We start from the raw sequence: 19,691 nt of genomic DNA on the forward strand, positions 1-19,691 counted from the left end.
CCCAGCTTGCGTCGCCTCATTAGCATATCAAAGACACTCTTGTCTCAGGAAATTCCAAGCATTTTTGAGGCTTTGCCAGAAACTGAGGACAAAAACCAGGTATATGCTTTATTACAGCACACAAACAAAACTATATCTTCAATTTTTCTCTTCATGCTCTGTTAATTTTACAGTATTTCTAATCAGTGGTGACAATGACCGTTTTCCTAAGAGGGTCAGAGACCCAAGACATATTATTGGGAAGGATCTTAGAAAGTCCCTTTTTTGAAACAGATAAGGAAACTAAGACTCAGAAGTTACATTACTTGCCTAAAGCCACAGCTGGTTGGTGAAAGAGTTGCGATGAAATCTTGAGTCTTCTTTTTTGAAATGTGGGCTTCACAGTCAACCATAACACCGCTCTCTTTTCTTTGGCCGAGCCACGCAGCTTGTGGGACCTTAGTTCGCCGACCTGCGATCAAACCAGGGGCCCACGGCAGTGAAAGGGCCAAGCCCTAACCACTGGGCCACCAGGGAAGTCCCAACCATAATATCTCTTAATGCCATGTAGCGAACACACATTTTTTGAGGGGTTCAACTCCTCCAATCCAGAGTTCCCTAGAAACCTACCTCCAGAGCCCAAAGTTAAGCTTCTCTTGGTCACATTTGGTACCAGCCCTCCATCCTCCAGCCCTAACTGGCCTGCAAGTCAAGTAAGGCACTCTCCCCACCCTCAGGCACAGGGTGGGGAAAAGATCCAGGCTCAGCTTCAGGGAGGATAGAAGGTTGGATTCACAGCGGTTTCCTAAAGCTGCGGAATCATGGTGGAGGGAGGGGACCTCCGTGCTCAGGTAGGGCAAGTACCAGGTCCCAGCTGGCTCTGAGAAGAGCTCTTTACTTCCTGATGTTCCAGCCCCCAACTTCCATCCCCGTCTTTTCATGGAGGCAGAGAGATGACTGAGAGAAGAAACCTCAGTCCCTGCTCCAGCCCTAGAATGACAAAGCAGGCTCAGAGCCAGACTAAACAAGGGTAGTATGATTACTGGGATATCAGAAAATCCCCCTAAAAAAAAAAAAAAAAAAAAAAAACCTTCCCCGTCATCTGAGACTTTCAATTCCTTTAAGGTAAACAAATCCTTTCACTCTATGAGAGATACGTTTCAAAATTTCAAAACCCAGCAGAGGGAATACATTTATGCAAACTCTCATTAGAGTGACTGACTGCTGCTATCTGATTTGGGGTTTTGTTTGCATTTCATTTTAAAGTCAGAGAGCATTAACAACCACAAGGGCACTGAGTGCATCCCCAAATTATACATCGAGCAGATCACAGCAACACTGCATGTGCTCGTACTTCATTGCTAATCCCTTGCTCCTGCTTATGGAGGAGATGTTTAGGAGAGCGGAACGGGCTCTGGGGGGAGAGGCAGGAAATGTGTATCAACTGTAAATTGACTAATAAGGTCTTGAATTGCCTAATAATCAAGAATGATTGCCCAACTGCCTAATAATCAAGAATAACCAAGAATCCTCATATATCGTTGCCTTCTTCCCCGCAAGACCAATAAATAAAGGAAGATATGAACTTCTAACATAAGAGTAAAACTCAATATCAAAATTATTCAGAAGTGAACTCATCTAAACATGTTTTTAAAAGCAGAAACCTACCATTTTATTCACGTAGGTCTTTCATCAGAAGAAATCCTTTCTACTCGTTATATACCCCTTCCCCTCTAAGAAATAAATGAAATAAAATTTCTTCTAGACAATTCCAGCCTCATGTTCCCCAAACCACTGATCAAACAATTGCCTCAAAGATCAGAATTTCTTAAGACCCTTGAAGGAGGATGAAATGTATTCAACCCTGACTGCGTTAAGCCAATGGATCGGGCGGGAGTCCTCCAAGGCTATGAACTAGGACCAGGCCGGCTTCATCAGAATCACCTGGGGGCTCCGTGACAATGAGAGTGGGGGGGGGCCTAGTATCTACATGTATAAATGTGCTGTGCTCCTGTTTGGGGCACTCCATTTGATCTGTAATATATCAAAATTGTTATTAAAAAACAATTGCCCTTCAAGGGATGCATAGCTTGTCTCAGCAAAACTGACTTTTTAAAAATTTTATGCATTTTTTCCTCAGAATAGTACATTCATCTAACACTTGGCCATCCTTAAATGGAAAGACCATAAAAAGAAACATTCACTAAGTATCTGTAATATGGCTAAACTCTGCACCAAACGGAAAATTCATCACTTTTGACCATGTTAGCCTTTAATTCCGGAACGAATGCCTTGTTTCCTTGCCAAATAGATATTAAAGAATGTTAGTACATCAAAAGAGTGATTATCTTAAAATGCTAATACTGGGAGTGAAAATAAAAGAGCGAAGACAAGTGCCATCTATCTCCCTTTTTTTTTTTTTTTTTTTTTTTTTTTTTTACGGACTGGGGCACGAACCCACATCCTCTGCATCGGCAGGCGGACTCCCAACCACTGCGCCACCAGGGAAGCCCTATCTCCCTTTTTATGTGCTAACAACACTCTCTAATGCAGACAAATAGATCCGTATAGTTATTCAATAAAACCACCAGGCTATGGGTCAGAAGAGCAGAGCAGCTACATAACTCACAGGGCCCTGAACAAAATAAAAATGCAGGGCCCCTTATTCAAAAAGCAGGAAAACAAAAAAGGCTTTTCCTTTCTTCCATGATCTCTCCTGACCTGTCATGGTGGGTTTTATTTGTTTTTAATGTCACGCTTCGACAGGCATGAGGATGGTCACAGATGGAGTGTCGGACACCCACCGGACACCCCCTCCCCTGGGGTAAATGTGCCCAAGCTCCCCCCCGCCGAGCAGGGACGAGGAGTGGGGACTAACGACCATCCCTGGGAGGTGGGAGGTGGGAGGGGGAGATGCTTCGCCCCGTCACGTGCTCCATTATCCCATCTGACTGCACTCCCAAGACACAAATTCAAAGATAAATCATTAAGAATTCCAAGACGGCAAAAGCAGAGCATTGGATCCCAAGCCCGGGCTCCCTTCTGAGCACAGACCTGAGTGTGACATGTGAGAAGCGCCCCATAAGAGCCCCCAGGTTATAGGACTGTGCTGCATGGTACTAGGACATCCAAAAATTTGTCAAAATAAAAGCTGCAGGATGCTGTCACTCATCTTAAAATACACACACGATTTATCATTCTTTTAGAAAAGAGAACAAAACCGAGGCTTTCTGATCGGGGGTGGGCAAATTATTTTACGTCAAGTGGCAGACAGTACACATTTTAGGCTTTGGAGACCACAGCATCTCAGCCGCAACTACTCAGCTCTGCCCTTGTAGCTCCAACCCGGTCACAGACAATATGTAAACAAATGGGCATGACTGTGCTCTAAGAAACATTTTTTATAAGTGCTCAAACTTGGATTTGATATGATTTTCATGTGTCATGAAATATTATTCTTCTTTTGATTTTTTTTTTTTTTTTTTTTTGCCCAACCATTTAAAAATGTAAAAACCATTCTTAGCAGCTGAGCAAAAACAGGTGGCCAGCTGGACTTGACCTGTGGACTGTAGCTTGCCAACCCCTGCTTTAGAGTATAGTAGATTCAGTATGGAAAACTAAAGAAGCCTCTAATACTCCCTCAAATCTGTAAGTGTGTCATTTCAATAGCAGGGTCAAGAGAAGCAATATTTATGAGTATTCAGAAAAGGGATTGGGAATAAGAGTTAGGAAGCTTGGATTCTAGACCAGGTTCTGCCATGCACCAGCTAGTGCTATGGATTGAATTGTGTCCTTTCCAAAAGGCATATGTTGAAACCCTAGCCCCAGTGTGACTGTGTTTGGAGATAAGGCCTATAAGGAGGTAATTAAGGATAAATGAGGTCATAAGGGTGGGGCTCTGATCTGATAGGATTAGTGTCCTTATAAGAAGAGGCATACATAGAGGTGGTGTTTTAAGGTTTCCATAAAAAGTGAGAGCTGGAGTAACCAGGGAAGATTTCCAGGTGGGACTGAAAGGATGAACATGATTTCCTTTAAAGGAAAGAAGAAATTTAAGTCAGGAGGAAATGAATCGAATGTATTGGTGAAAAAGTCAAGAGGCCGGGGCTTCCCTGGTGGCGCAGTGGTTGAGAATCTGCCTGCCAATGCAGGGAACACGGGTTCAATCCCTGGTCTGGGAAGAACCCACCTGCCGTGAAGCAACTAAGCCCGTGTGCCACAACTACTGAACCTGCGCTCTAGAGCCCACGAGCCACAGCTACTGAAGCCCGCGTGCCACAACTACTGAAGCCCGCGCACCTAGAGCCCGTGCTCCGCAACAAGAGAAGCCACCTCAATGAGAAGTCCGCACACCGCAATGAAGAGTAGCCCCTGCTCGCCACAACTAGAGAGAAAGCCCACGTGCAGCAACCAAGACCCAACACAGCCAAAAATAAAAAATAAATTAAAAAAAAAAAAAACCCACACACAGGTGCTTTAAACTGCCTTACAGAGTCAAAGAAGAACCCAGAGTCCTTCCAGATGGAAAAAAGTGAGACAGGAAAGCCTGCCATGACTTGTTAATAGGAAAGCCTCAGTGTTAAGTTCCTTCCCTGAAGGAAACTGGAATTGCTGTTAACTTTCTTAACAGTGTCTTTTGAGGAGCAAAAGTTTAATTTGATAAAATCCAACCGAGGGATTTTCTCTTTTATGGTTTATGCTTTCTGTGTCCTATTTAAGAAATTTTTGCCTAACCCAAGGTCACAGAGAATTTCTGCTATGTTCTCTCTTAGAAATTTTATACTTTAGCTCTTACACGTAAGTTTAGGGTTCACTTCAGGCTGTTTGTATATCGCTGAAGGTAGAATCCAAGGCTCACTGTGCTCCACGTGGATGTCCTGTTGTCCCAGCACCGTGTGCTGGTAGAACTACCCTTTCCTCATTCAATTACCTCAGTGGCTTGTCGAAAACCAACTGATCACATATCTGTGTATCTGTTTCTAGATTTTTTTTTTTTTTCTATTCATCGACATGGTTACCCTGGTGCCAGTACCACTCGGTCTTAGTTACTGTAACTTTGTAATGAATCTTGAAATCAAGTAGTATAAGTGTCCCAACTTTATCCTTTTTCCTCCCTAAACTGTTCTCTTTCAGATCCACTGCATGTCCATATGAATTTTAAAGTCAATTTCTATCAAAAAAAAATCCTGCTGGCATACTACAACATTGGGTGAACTTTGAGGTGAAGCGTGCCAGCTAAAAATTGGCACTTGCCGTCTGCCTCTACAAAAGCAACTACAGCCACTGACCTTCAACACGCCCTGGAAGGAGCTCAGGGTGGAGATCAGGAATGAGGCCCTCTGTGCTCCGAGAAAAACTGGCAGAACAGGCCTTCAGATAGATATTTTCAGGAGAAGATTTTATGAGCATTCCACTTCTTGCATTTCCTCATATTTGGAAAAGCACTGAAGTCATTCATGGTGACATCTGCTCCTCGTGACCAGCAGCCAGCATCTGCCAGAGTCCCCTTCACTGAAATCACATATAACGCTGACCTCTCCCCCTACCTCTTTGGAGCAGTTTCTCAGAGTTATCTGAGATGCTCTCAGGCTATAGTCTTCATTTTGCCCCGAGTAAAACTTAACGCACAACTCTCATGAGATTTTTTTTGTCGACAAATAAGCCAAACACAAAAGGACAAACATTGCATGGTTCCACTTATGTGAGGTCCCTGGAATAGTCAGATTCATAGCGAGGGAAAGGAGAATGATAGTTGCCAGGGGCTGGGGTGGGGAGGGATGGGGCGGGATGGGGAGTGTTTAATGGAGACAGAGTCTCAGTTTGGGAAGCTGGAAAAGTTCTAGTGATGGACGGAGGTGACGGTTGTACAACAATGTGAATGTACTTACGGTCACTGAACTGTGCACTTAACACTGTTTAAAATGATATATTTTATGTTATGTATATTTTATCAGTTTTTAAAATGCATTATGCTTTCAAGAAAGAAAAAAAAAAAAGCCTGCTGGGAATGTACCGCAATTGCATTGAAACTTGTTCAATCTAGAGAGAACGGGTACCTTAAACATGCTATCTTCTCATCTGTGAGCATGGTGCTGTTACCAGGCCAGGTTTGTTTGCCCGACACGCAGCCAGCCAAACGCTGAGATGCTGAGGTCTGCAGTGGAGAAGAGGTTTATTCACGAGGGGCCGGGAGAACAATTCAAATCCACCTCCCCGAAGGCCAGGGCTTGGGATACTTACAGGATGAAGCTGAGGCATGGGGAGCGTGGGAAAGGTGACTGGCAAGAAGAAAAAGGTGAGGTCATCGTGGTTATGCGCAGGCGCCACTAAGCTACAGGCTTCTCCATGGGACTCACACTCAGAAAACTGCAGCATCTACACGCTCTGAGCGTGGAGTTTTCAGCTCTCTGACGTCAAAAGGTCACCGATTGGACATTCACCCAAGTCCAGCTGGAGGGTCTCAAGGGTCCCAACCCATCTTAACCAGCTCGAAGTTGAATTGGACGCAGCTGACACCAAGTTCCTGAAAACCAACTCGGGCAGACATCTTACTGTCCAGGCTACTTGATGCTTGGAAGGCGGGGAGTTTTTCTTAAAGTTAAAGCCAGCTTGACCAGTGAAGGCAGTTACAGTTCATTATTTATTAAGCAAGCTACAGTTTAATGGGTCTAACTGATGACTACCCTCAGTTTCAGCACCTCTTCATTTATGTCTTTAATTTCTCTCAGGAAGATTTGTGGTCTTCAGCATGCAGGTCTCACACACACTTTATTAAATTTCTTCCTATGTATTTTATGCTTATTGATGCTATTTCCAATTTTCATTACTAGCATATAAAGGTTATAATAGATTTTTATGAATTGACCTTGCTAAATTTATGAGTTCTAGTAGGGTTTTTTTTTTTTTTGGGTAAATCTCTACATAGATGACTATGTCATCTGTGAATTTAGACAATTATTACTTCATCCTTTCCAATGTAAACACATTTTCTTTCTTTCTATTGCATTATTGTACCAGTTAGGACCTCAGTACCATGTTGAATAGAAGTGGCAAGAGCAGACATCTTTGCCTTGCACCCAGTCATAGGAAAAATTATTCAATCTTTCACTTTAAAACATCTACAATGTTTTGTAGATGTCCCTTTGCAAGGTGAGGCAGTTCCCTTCCATTTCTAGTTTGCCGAGAGTGTTTTGTGTTTTTTAAGCCCTAAATAGGTATTGAACTTTATCATGTTTTCTCTGCATCTATGGAGGATCATATGGTTTTTCTTTAGCACGTCAATATGGTAAATTACATTGACCGAGGTATGTTTCTTCTTGAGTAAACTTAGGTAATTTGTGTATTTCAAGGAATTTACCCATTTCATCTAAATTGTTGAATTTACTGGCATAATATTCCCTTCCTATCATTTTTAAAGTCTGTAGAATCTTTAGCAACACCTCCACAGTCATTCTTGATACTAATTTCTTTTTTTCCTCCTGGCTAGAGTCATCTGCCTAGAGGCTTATCAAGTTTATTCACCTTTCTGAAAAACTAGTTTTTGGTTTCTTTCACTCTATTGCTTTCCAGTTTCCTATTTCACTGATTTATGTTCTTTATTGTTTTCTTCCTTCTGCTTAATGTGGGCTTAATTCAATCTCTTTTTCTATCTAAGTTTACTCAAGAAGAAACAGATACCTTGAAATAGATTCAGTATATTAAATTCATAGATAAAAACCTTCCCACAAAGAACACTCCAGTCCCAGATGGCTTCACTGGTAAATTCTACCAAATACCTTTTAAAAAGGAATAGTATCAATTATTCACAATTCCAGATAAAAAAAGAGGAAGGAAACTTTCCCAGCCATCATTATCTTGATACCAAAACCCAGACAGACATTACAAGTAAACTACAGACCGATATACCTCGTGAACGGAGACACCTTAACAAAAATTTGGCAAATTTTTGCAAACAAGTGAATCTAGCAGGACATTAAAGAAGCACTATCCTATTTTTCCCCGATCCCACCACCCTATTCCTTTCCCCTTCTCTCTCTCCTACTAAAAGCCCAAGTCCATCTTCTAGTTAGTAAAGTCATTGAAATCATAATGAAAAACAGTATTATAAATGAAGTTATACTATAGGAAACTGCTGATCATTCAAATGGATTTGACCTACAAAAGCAGCAATGTCATACGGCTCAACATTACGGTTACTCCAAAGTCCTTGTTTTTAAGACTTTTCAATCTGAATTTTATATACTTAGAAATTAAGTACAACGGCACTAATAGGGCTTCATACTGGCAAGCGACCCGTTGATTCTCACCTTATAAATTGGAGAGCTTCTTCCACACCTGAACCTAGCAGCCAATCTGATCTAAAACCAGTCAACCTTTCTGGCGTTGTCAGTTACTTACTCACATAATCAAGGTTTCCTTTCTATTTGGAACCCACCTTGGAATCCTTAACCTGGGTTTCGCAGATACTGCTCTTCAGACATGAGATGTTTAACATTTAATGCCAAAGTTTCAACTGAACAATCTGGCATACAATAGACTATACTATACTACTAGTAACGAGAAGGAACAGACTACTGACACACACAACATGGATCAGTCTGTGAAGAGGCAAGTACTGTGTTGTAGCATTCCACTTACATGAATTCTAGAAAAGATGGATCTAATCAACAGTAACAAAAAGAAGACCTGTGGTTGTTTAGGGCTGGTGGTAGAGAAACTGATTGGGAAAAGGGGTATAAGGGAACTTCTGAGGGAGACAGAAATGTTCCCTATCTTGACTGAGATGAAGGATAGATACATGGGGCGGGGGTGTGTGTAAGTTTGTCAAAACTCAATGAAATGTACACTTTAAATGAATGTATTTTACTGTATGTAAACAGTACCTCAATCAACTTTATTTATAAAAAACAAAACGACAGTATATTTTTAATTAACAAGTGAAACACAAATACTACCTTATTTTTAAAAAATTAATGCATAATGGATAAAGCTAAAGTTCCCTTTGACCACCCTCCCAATCCTGGTTTCCATCCTTTCTCTCTCCCATTTATACCTCCTCCCTCAAATAATCACTGTTGGGAGTTTGGGATGAGTTCTTCTGAACCTTTAAAAATATATTTACATACATATACATCCAGAGAAGATGTACAGTATTGTTTTGTACATAGATATAACTTGTACATATGTTTCTGAAACTTGTTTATTTTCATTTAGCATGCCTCTGAGATTTATTCATGATAATACAGTTTATTTCTTTAAATCCAATATAGTAGTCTATCATGTGACTATACCACATTTTATTTAGCCAGGCCTTTCCGCTTCTAATGAATATTTGGGTTGTTTTTCCCTTTTACAGTTCACCTGTGGTTACCCCCTGGGGTGGCCACAGGGATCACAGGTAGTGCTCCAAGCGTTCTTTAGCCTTATCTGTAAGGTTTAATTTTTCTTTTTTATTTGCGGTTCACGGGCCTCTCACTGTTGTGGCCTCTCCCATTGCGGAGCACAGGCTCCGGACGCGCAGGCTCAGCGGCCATGGCTCACGGGCCCAGCCGCTCCGCGGCATGTGGGATCTTCCAGGACCGGGGCACGAACCTGCGTCCCCTGCATCGGCAGACGGACTCTCAACCACTGCGCCACCAGGGAAGCCCAAGGTTAAATTTTTTACAGTAAGAATGCATTTATGTATTAGTTATATAGTTTAAATATTCACTTTAATTAAAGAATTCTCTGATACATAAATTATCAAAAAAAGAATGAGACAAAATCAGTTAATAGGAGGCAATCATCCATTAAAATATAAGGAAAACAAATTTCTAGGGCATAATCAATGTGCTCATGGTTTGAGATGTAAGTATTGGTTGAAAAATAATGATCTGCGCACTGAACAGCTCATATAAGCACATTCTCCTACTCAAAGCAATTACGATAAAAACGCCAGCATACTGGTTACCATGGCATAAGCATAATTAATACACGCACAAATACTTCGTTTATATTTTTTGCTTTCTTCTTTTATGACTATGATGTCTTTCCCCATCCCTGAAACGAAAGGGGTGAAAAAAAAATTATAAATGACAGGCACTTTAATATCAAAGCTTTAAAATAATAATTCACAGTAATATACTGACATCAGATATAAACCAGAACAAGTTAAAACATGCCCTTAAAACTGATCAGTGACTTTTTTTAGGAGTAGATATAAAAAATCCATCATTAGAACTACAGGACAAAATTGAGACAGGGATAAGGAAAGCGGATTCTTTACCTGCGCTCTGCAGTTACACTTTAAAATTAACTCTGACTATATGTACCCGGTCGATGACCTGAGAGTTCATTGCAAACAGGATGCTGGAGTCATAGGAGGAGTTCAGATGTCTGATCTACTCACCCTGGCCCCCATCTCAACTCCCACAATTCATTCCCTCTCAAGGGTGGCCCTCAAAGACTAGCCTAGTGAGAAGTGTTTCCTGCTAATACTGTTTATCCTCTCTAAAGGAAGATGACTCATGTTTAGATTTTGAGGTTATCTAACATATGTAAGTCAATAGGGACTGACTGGACATGTCAAAAATTACTTAAGTGGAAGAAGCACTGACAACCAGAAGAAGTGAGACAGCACAATTTCTGATAGCTAATCAAGAGTTAACGTGTGCAGGGGCTTCCCTGGTGGTACAGTGGTCAAGAATCCGCCTGCCAATGCAGGGCACATGGGTTCGAGCCCTGGTCCGGGAAGATGCCACATGCCGCGGAGCAGCTACACCTGTGTGCCACAACTACTGAGCCTGTGCTCTAGAGCCCGCGAGCCACAACTACTGAGCCTGCACAACTACTAAAGCCCGTGCGCCTGGAGCCCGTGTTCTACAACAAGCCACCGCAGTGAAAAGCCTGCACGCCGCAACGAAGAGTAGCCCCCGCTCGCCGCAACTAGAGAAAGCCTGCTCGCAGCAACAAAGACGCAATGCTGCCAAAAATAAATAAATATATTTAAAAAAAAGTTAACGTGTGCATAATTATCACAGATTATCATGCATTAAATGAATCAAAAGGGTTTACTAAGCAAATATTTCATTTTTATAAGAGAAGGACTAAATCATAGCTAGCTTTAACTCTATGAACTGAATGATAATAAGATGAGCAAAATTATGGAACCAGTAAGTCTTACTAATATCCTGATCGCCACTGGCCCTGGAGAGGTATCACTTAAAAGCCTATTGCTAGGGCTTCCCTGGTGGCGCAGTGGTTGAGAGCCCGCCTGCCGATAGCACTGTGCAAATAATACTAAATAAGACATGGGCCTGCTTTCAACGAGCTCAGTCTAGCAGAGAGAGAAATAACTTACGCTCAATAAAAGTGGGTGCTGGGTAGAGTGCTAACAAAATGGGAAAGATCAGCTCTGTCTGAATGAGTGAAAAAGGCTTCATGGACATGACTAAGCTGGGTCTTAAAGGATGAGTTTACCGAAGGCTTAAAGGACTCCCCAGTGGCACAGTGGGTAAGACTCCGCGCTCCCAATGCAGGGGGGCCCGGGTTCGGTCCCTGGTCAGGGAAATAGATCCCATGTGCATGCCGCCACTAAGAGTTCGAATGGCAGCGAGCTGCAACTAAGGAGCCCACATGCCGAAACTAAGACTCAGTGCTACCAAACAAATAAATAAATAAATATTAAACAACAACAACAACCAGGCAGCAGGACACGAGGTGGAGGCACGGACGAGGCCCAGTGCAGATGGGGAGTTGTGAGGAGTCCGGGCTGGCCAGAGCAGAAGTTGTGTGGTTCACGGGGCAGGGGCAAATACAAGGTAGGTAGGCAGGCGCCCTGCTCCTGGAGGTGTCGAGAGCTGTTCCGAAGAACGTGAACTCTACCACTGAGGAGTTTTAAGAGGTGCAAGTCCACTCTGGCAGCGGGGCGGGGATGGGTCCATGTGCGACAAGCCTACAGAGAGAACAATGAGGAACACAGCCATCGTTTTCCAGATGACAGCCTTAAGGACAGAGAGAGGAGGCGCATGTGACGCATCTTCACACAGATCTGGCGACTAGGACCAGATGGTACGGAGTAAAAGGGAGCCTGAGTCCTCGACTGCTGGCTTAGGTGAACAGATGATGGCCGTCCACTAACCAGGACAGGAGTACTGGCGGAAGAGGAGCAGACCAAGAAAAAGTCAAGTTCAGGCGTAGACCTGACAAATTTGAGATCCACGTAGATGCCCAGTAAGCAGCTGGATACAGGAACAGACCTCGGTCGATCTGAATTCACTATTTCAGTATTACTTTATATCTCCGCAGCTTTCAGAATCTTATCAGGAATACCAACAAGGGCAAAACTGACTGCCATTAAAGCTTAGACCTTCTCTCTGACTTTATAACATCCTTTATCTGATGAATTAGCAAGAGAAAGAAAGGATGAGAAAGAGAAACAAGAAAGGGAGGGAGGGACACAGGAAGGACTGAAGAAAGATCTAGGCAAACACCTTTTTAACACGGTTAACTTTCTACCTAGACATTACTTTCCCATCTCCTGGTGAGGAAACAAGTAATAAAAAAGGGAAACCGTACCGATCAGGCAGGTAGAGCTGTGGATATCTGAACTGAGACAGGATGAATGTTAAGAATCGTCATCAATTGTTTACTCTCCTCACCTTAATTTACTTACAAGCCATGTCCTCAGCATGGCCTATGACAGAAGGGCCTTTTGCTTGCTTCTCAAGCATCAACAATTCGACAGCGAATGACGCAGTGCCGGGCTTACCTCTCTTTCCTTCTTCTTGAGTCCCAGTGTTTGTCCTTCTCTTTGTTTCTTTTGCGTTTATGCGGGCTCCTACTCCGATCCCTTCTATGTCGTGAACACTCCGCCTCCAGGTAGCTTCCCCCAGACTGCCGTGAGTCTACTGAAGCCGACCGCCCTTCTTCATTCCTGGAACAGAAAGAACAGTAAACAGTTTTAACTATGGTCTCCAGTACAGACCAGCCTAAAGCTCAATATTCTGTATCAGACCAGTGACAGACAGAGACTAAATACGTATAACCCTGCACTCCAGATAAGAGGGCAGGCAAAGAAACTTAGCTCTTAATGGCATGTTTCACAACTGTGGTAAAATCAAGAACAGTAAGCGTTCTGATGAATTACGGCGTGCTACTAATGGTCTTGGAGGTGCTAAAATTCAGTTGAACAATTACAGGTGACAGAATAAACACAGAACTATTTTCACCAACTGACGCGCTGACATACTTCTCCACATCGTCGTCTGCATTCTCCTGCTCCTCCCGCCACTGGCTGCCGAGTTCCTCCATGTGCACGTTGATCACATCCCGAATCACCTACAGAGAGTTAAGTACCGAATTTCAGATAACAGAGCTGCTCAGGGACATCGCCGGTGGCGCCGTGGTTAAGAATCCGCCTGCCAATGCAGGGGAAACGGGTTCGAGCCCTGGTCCGGGCAAGTCCCACATGCCGCGGAGCAACTAAGCCCGTGCGCCACAACTACTGAGCCTGTGCTCTAGAGCTCGCGAGCCACAACTATTGAGCCCATGTGCCACAATTACTGAAGCCCATGCACCTAGAGCCCATGCTCCACAACAAGAGAAGCCACCGCAGTGAGAAGCCCTGTGCACCGCAACGAAGAGTAGCCCCTGCTCGCCGCAACCAGAGAAAGCCCGTGCGCAGCTACGAAGACCCAACGCAGCCAAAAATTAGATAAATAAATAAATTTATTAAAAAAAAAAGTTAACCATAAAATTGTAAAGAGCACTTAGTAACGACACGTATACTTGAGTTCAAGGTTATGAGACCAGAGAAGAAACAAGTGTTGAACCACCAAGGATTTGAGGGACTGTAAGACTCACTAGGGCGATGCCCAAGTAAGGTAAGTCTAAAACATGTACTTTAATTGTAAAAAGCACAGCATAAAACCAAGTGCTAAGCTGTCGGTACAGAGCATGAGTGCAGTAAGCCAGCAGATGGCTCAGAGCCATCAACACCTCATGGAAACAGTGAGTGGGCATCAAGTTTCTAAACAGCAAAACAAAAGGCACCGCAGATGAGACAACATGTATTAGGATACTGAGGTAAGAATAAGTACGTGTGATCAGATACACTTTAACAGACACGCTTGACTAAAGCAAAAGAAAACGCTTGGTAAAATGAGGCCAGACTATGGAAGGTCTCTAAAATCATAAGAGGAAGGAAGAAGTACCATGGGGAAAATGAGGCCAGACTATGGAAGGTCTCTAAAATCATAAGAGGAAGGAAGAAGTACCATGGGGAAAATGAGGCCAGACTATGGAAGGTCTCTAAAATCATAAGAGGAAGGAAGAAGTACCATGGGGACAATGAGGCCAGACTATGGAAGGTCTCTAAAATCATAAGAGGAAGGAAGAAGTACCATGGGGACAATTAGAGACTCAATGAGGGGATTATTTACAGTGTCTAGGCAAGGTGACTCACGTACCAAAAATTCATCAACTCTACCCACTAAATGACATCTGAAAATAAGTCTAGATATACATCAAGAGGTTAATGTGCTTAAATTTTATAATATACATAACATTATTTTATAATATAAATTACAAATAATTTATACCAGACATTTCTTAAGCCCAAATGTTTAGTAAAGTACATAAACGCACACTAAAATTTCTGCCAAAAAAGATATTCACTGAACAATTTCTTTGTCCATAAGCATTATTTCAATTACTTCTCACAATAACCCTGCAGTCTGTATTACTATAAAATGAAAACATCTGAATCTTGAAAAGCTCAAATAATTTGCCCAAGTCAAAGAGCCAATGATAAACTGCAGAATCAAAACTCAAGCCCAGGTCTGTCTAAAGCCAAAATCTATGTCCTCATCGTGATGTAATACCACTTTCTCAAAAGCAGTGTTCTTGTAAGACTGCACAGCCTTTTTTTTTTGCGGTACACGGGCCTCCTACTGTTGTGGCCTCTCCCGTTGCGGAGCACAGGCTCCGGACACGCAGGCTCAGCGGCCATGGTTCACGGGCCCAGGCCCTCTGTGGCATGTGGGATCCTCCCAGACTAGGACACGAACCCTTAGTCCCCTGCATCAGCAGGCGGACTCTCAACCACTGGGCCACCAGGGAAGCCCTGCACAACCTCTTCATAGAAGGGCTTTGTACCCTGAAAAGCCTTTGTCTGGTAAAGGGTGGGTCTGAGAGTGATGGAGCAAATACAAAGCAGGTGTGGCCACTGTGGAGCCACTTCCGCTCAGAAAACCTCTAAGGAACTGTGGAAATCCATGGGACAGAGGACGAGTATCTAAGGGAAATCCCTGTGTTCAACAAAGCTCCATACAATTATGCAAAACATACCTCAGTATATGATTTCTTGGTTATGTGAACATTCTTAGCTCTATAGGACTGGCGTCTTCTTTTATAATCTCTCACTTCTGCCAGGATTTCAAGGTAAGATTTTGGACTTTTTCGACTATTATCTAATAAAAGAACAAAATAAAATTATTACATCCTCAGAAGCTATAAATTCTTATGAATTAGTGGGAAGGAACACCATAATCATCCGATATTTCAACATGCTTTAATGTATTGTAATACTATAGCACTCAAAAATATTCTGAAAATTCTGTTATATAAGTGGACTAAGTTTTATATCACTCCTTTTCTCTAACCATTAATTGAACATAACAGTGCTTAGGTACAGAGATTAAAGTGACAGCCCAGCTCAAGGAACATTCTTACAGAAGTAAGGTATGCTTAATGTAACAATCAGAGAGCAAAATTTCAAGTACTAAGTAAACATCTTAATATATATGTGAATGACAGATGATACAAAACCATCCTATTCCAACTCAAAGTGGCCTGACAAGTCATCTTAGTAACACTCAAAGGATGGAATGACAATTAAGAAATAGAAAACTATGATATTCGTCTCAAACCTTGATTGACTTTGGCAGCCAAGTCTACAAAGAGATCGCTGTCATTTTCAATAATCTGAGAATCTGACCGTTTTTTCTTTGTCTCCTCGATTACAAAATCATAGAGGGCAAGACGATCGGCTTGGGTTAGATCACAAACAAACCGTTTGTGATTCAGAGGAACTTCAACAGGCAATGAAGAATACATCCCTAGAGTAAAAATAAAACCACAAGGATAAACAATACATGAAGCTTTGTGGATTTATGATCTACTATACTTATCTTTAAACATGCGCTGTAATAATGCAACATTAAATTAACACAAGCAATCTGTTTTCATAGTAATCCCTAAACATACAAAACATCAATCTGTGTGATAACGGTCAACATTGACTCTATCCTGAATGCTACATCCACAGAATGTTTGCCGTTGTGGACGTTTGCTATTCTTTCCAACAACGTTAAGACAGATCCCATGAAGGCAGGCAGTAATAACCATGAGACAATTTGCTAAGAAAAAAAACTTTTAAAAGGCTACCCATACTATCAAGGTAGATAGTAACTTTCTTTCTGTCTGTATGCTTTTCCCCATAAAAGCTGGGGAAAAAAATGTTTTTAATAGGTAATACACATTACAGTCCCTTTGGAGATAAATTATAGAAATATGAAAAATGTGTAAAAAATATCATTTTTTATGAGAGACATCAAGCTAGATGTTCCATAGTCAAAATACATCCCATTTGTGCAATGACTTAGAGCTAGGGACCAAGAAACAGTTAAGTAGCAGAAATCCCAAGAAAGACCAGAGAAAGACAGACTGAGACTAACCCTGATTTAATTTTCGGAAGCAGCAAATTAAGTGAAAAACGTTAACAATACCCCCCCCACCAAAGTCATAGAACTTTCTAAAATCTGCTCATTAATGAAAAAAAGTAAATACAATACCTTGATATGATGTATTAAACATTGAAGAAAATTTGTTTTGAGATTCAAATTTTCTCAAAGAAACAAAAAAATTACTGTAACTGTAAATAAAGCAATTTAAAATGATTCTTTCTAGACTTCATTATTCACAAATGCAAACAAAGAACATGAGCTACTAAAGGAATCCTTTTAATGTTTGCTAGTTACCCTAAAGTAATAACTTAGGTTCACAGAACAATGTAAAATCAGTAGCTCTTCTCAAATACTTATATTGATAAAGTTTAATCTCACTGACTTCCTAGGTAAAGAGGCAAAACAAAAATTCAAATGAGAGCACCCTATGAACTAAGCATTACAACACAAGAAAAGAGATGACTTTACATCTGTCTACAAATTAAGAGGAGAGCTACACTGTGAATCTGAGTCCGTGGGGTAACAGCTACAGATAAAGCACCTGTACTAGCAGAAGGCTTCTGAATTAGTGCGGAAGGAGGGTTCCCTCCTTTTCAATCCATCTTACTCTAATTCTGGTAGACGCTAGGGAAAGCCAGATGTTAAAACATTTAATTTTATAATATAAAAATGAGATGGCTTTGATAAACTGAATTTATCTGAATACAGGTTATATATTCTAGGAGAAAAATACAAAAGATTAGAAAACACTGACGTATTATAAACAAGCTCCATATAAACCTCTCTCTGCTCTTTTTAAACAAAGAAGTATAATTTCCTCCTTAAAATATTTTGGAGTTTTCTTTATTCATCTTAAATTTCTGTATGGTCAAGACTGATATTTAAATTCTTTGAAATTCAACTAAAATTCCAAATCAAGACTATAATATTGTGACAGTGATTAAGATAAAGTTTAGAAATTTGAGTGATACTTTTAAAAGGATATCATTTGCAAAAAGGATACTGCATATCTTTAAATAAGGAGTACATTCAGGTTCCTAATTCCTCTTTATACTCACCCCAATTACTGAAAAAGAAAAAGTACAGGAAAAGTTAAACAAGCTGCATTCAAATCATTCAGAACATAGATATTTCCGACACACAAAAAAATAAACACACTTAAATAAGCTTACATTTCCACAAAATGTAAAAGTTCAAACGCAAGTTTCTACACAATTTAGAGGCATATCTGAACGAGCTGTAATCACACTAATTCCGTGGCCCTCTATCTACCCTTTTTTATAGTAGTTTTGAAAAACTGTGGTAAAATATACACGTGGAGTTTACCATTTGAACCATTCTCGGGTGCACAGTTCAGTGGCATCTAGTACATTCATACTGTTGTGCAACCATCATGTCTATCCGTCTCCAGAACTTTCTCACCATCCCAAACTGAAACTCATCTACTTTTTCAATAACTTGAACTCTCTTTCTTCTGTGTTGGTCCTTTCTGCCAACACAGGGCATCTCAAATGTGTGAGATACGATATTAAATATTAATAATAAACATTAATATTAAATAATAATATATTTAACAATATTAAACATGAACTCGTGTTAAAGGTACAAATTCAGAATTTTGCGAAGAATTCATACAGAGTCAATTTCCTAACGCTGGAGATGAAGAAATGAGGTCCTTGGAAGTAAAACGATTTGCCAACATCTCACAAGTGGTAGGAACAGATCAGGTCTAGAACCATAATCTCCTGTCTCTTTGGGGTTCTTTATCATAGTACACTGATGTTCAAATCATGGCCACCACCCAAACAGATGCCATGAAATTGAAGTACAGAAACTTGAATTTTTAATATTGAAGGAAAAAGATAAACCACCAACTATATAAAATGACTGTTTATGACTGAAATTAGTATCTTGGTTATAAAATTAACCTAAGTAACTATATCCGAAAATAAATAAGTAGATCTAATGGCTGTTCAAGCTTTGACAAAGATTAACGAATTGAGAACTCTATACCTTGAGTTTAGACCTGATGTGACTGATGAAATGAAAACATAAAAAACTGACAATTTAGTATATAACAAACAAAACATTAATGAAATGGAAAATGTAAAACTATTAATGTTAGTTATTCTTCCTTCAAAGTAAACATCAATAAGAAAGTATTAAAGAGATTTTTGTCCTGGGGTAAAAAATTTTAGATGTGTAAGACATAAGTGCGCCACAAAAATTAATCTCTATTGAGAAATTGCAGAACTCTACACAGATGAAAAAAAGTTTTAAAAAGAGGGTTACAGATCATATAACATGTTATTCTTAACAATGAAGTCTTAATTTAAGCTAATACAAAAATTCAAAATCAAATAGAAGTTCCTCTTAACTATCTATTGAAAGAACTATTCATTCAAAGTAATTATTTGCTTTTGTAAAGAATTAAACTCAATGTGCAAATCGGCAAAATTCAGAACTTGGCTCTCAATCCAGCTTTCCTGTATTATAGCAAAGGGGTGTTAATTCACTTCTGTGTGCCTCTATTTCTTCATCTAATATGAAAGAGCAAATACTTGTTTAACTTATCACAAGTTTGTTGTCTCAATCCAGCTTTCCTATATTATAGCAAAGGGGTGTTAATTCACTTCTGTGTGCCTCTATTTCTTCATCTAATATGAAAGAGCAAATACTTGTTTAACTTATCACAAGTTTGTTGTCAAAGGGAAATGAAATGAATAAGAGAGCTTTGAAAAATAAAAAAACTCTCTTCTAAAATATAAAAGCACTGAGAACCTTTAGAACAAGCACCCCAGAACTTTATCATCTCTATCAGACAGGATTTGTTTCCTGATCTGTAAAAAGCAGAAGCTGGATTAGATTATCTCCAAGTTCTCTTTCAACTCTAAAATAAATTCAGTAAATCTATCTAACTAGCTAAGGTCAAAAAAAGTCCTTTAACTAATAACCCCTCCAAAAAAAAAAAAAAAAAAAAAAAAAAAA

General features: G+C 40.5%; 1 protein-coding gene across 2 annotated transcripts in view; it reads right to left on the reverse strand.

Annotated features, from left to right (window-relative positions):
* Positions 1–9,160: 9,160 nt before the first annotated feature.
* The window catches only part of SNRNP48 (small nuclear ribonucleoprotein U11/U12 subunit 48), a 16,547-nt gene continuing 6,016 nt past the window's right edge, over positions 9,161–19,691 (reverse strand). The window contains exons 5-9 of one of the 2 annotated variants that reach the window (XM_024738773.1): positions 15,888–16,076; positions 15,307–15,428; positions 13,208–13,296; positions 12,728–12,892; positions 9,161–10,017 (exon numbers count right to left, since the gene is read on the reverse strand). In XM_024738773.1, coding sequence (XP_024594541.1) covers positions 9,969–10,017; positions 12,728–12,892; positions 13,208–13,296; positions 15,307–15,428; positions 15,888–16,076 — 614 coding nt within the window. In that variant the 3' untranslated portion in view covers positions 9,161–9,968. Of the gene's footprint in view, positions 10,018–11,251; positions 11,912–12,727; positions 12,893–13,207; positions 13,297–15,306; positions 15,429–15,887; positions 16,077–19,691 lie in introns of those variants that run through there. The other variant, XM_024738764.1, reaches the window with a different exon arrangement.

The sequence above is a fragment of the Neophocaena asiaeorientalis genome, unplaced genomic scaffold, assembly GCF_003031525.2.
Source record: "Neophocaena asiaeorientalis asiaeorientalis breed wild unplaced genomic scaffold, Neophocaena_asiaeorientalis_V1.1 scaffold307, whole genome shotgun sequence".
Classification (NCBI taxonomy): domain Eukaryota; kingdom Metazoa; phylum Chordata; class Mammalia; order Artiodactyla; family Phocoenidae; genus Neophocaena; species Neophocaena asiaeorientalis.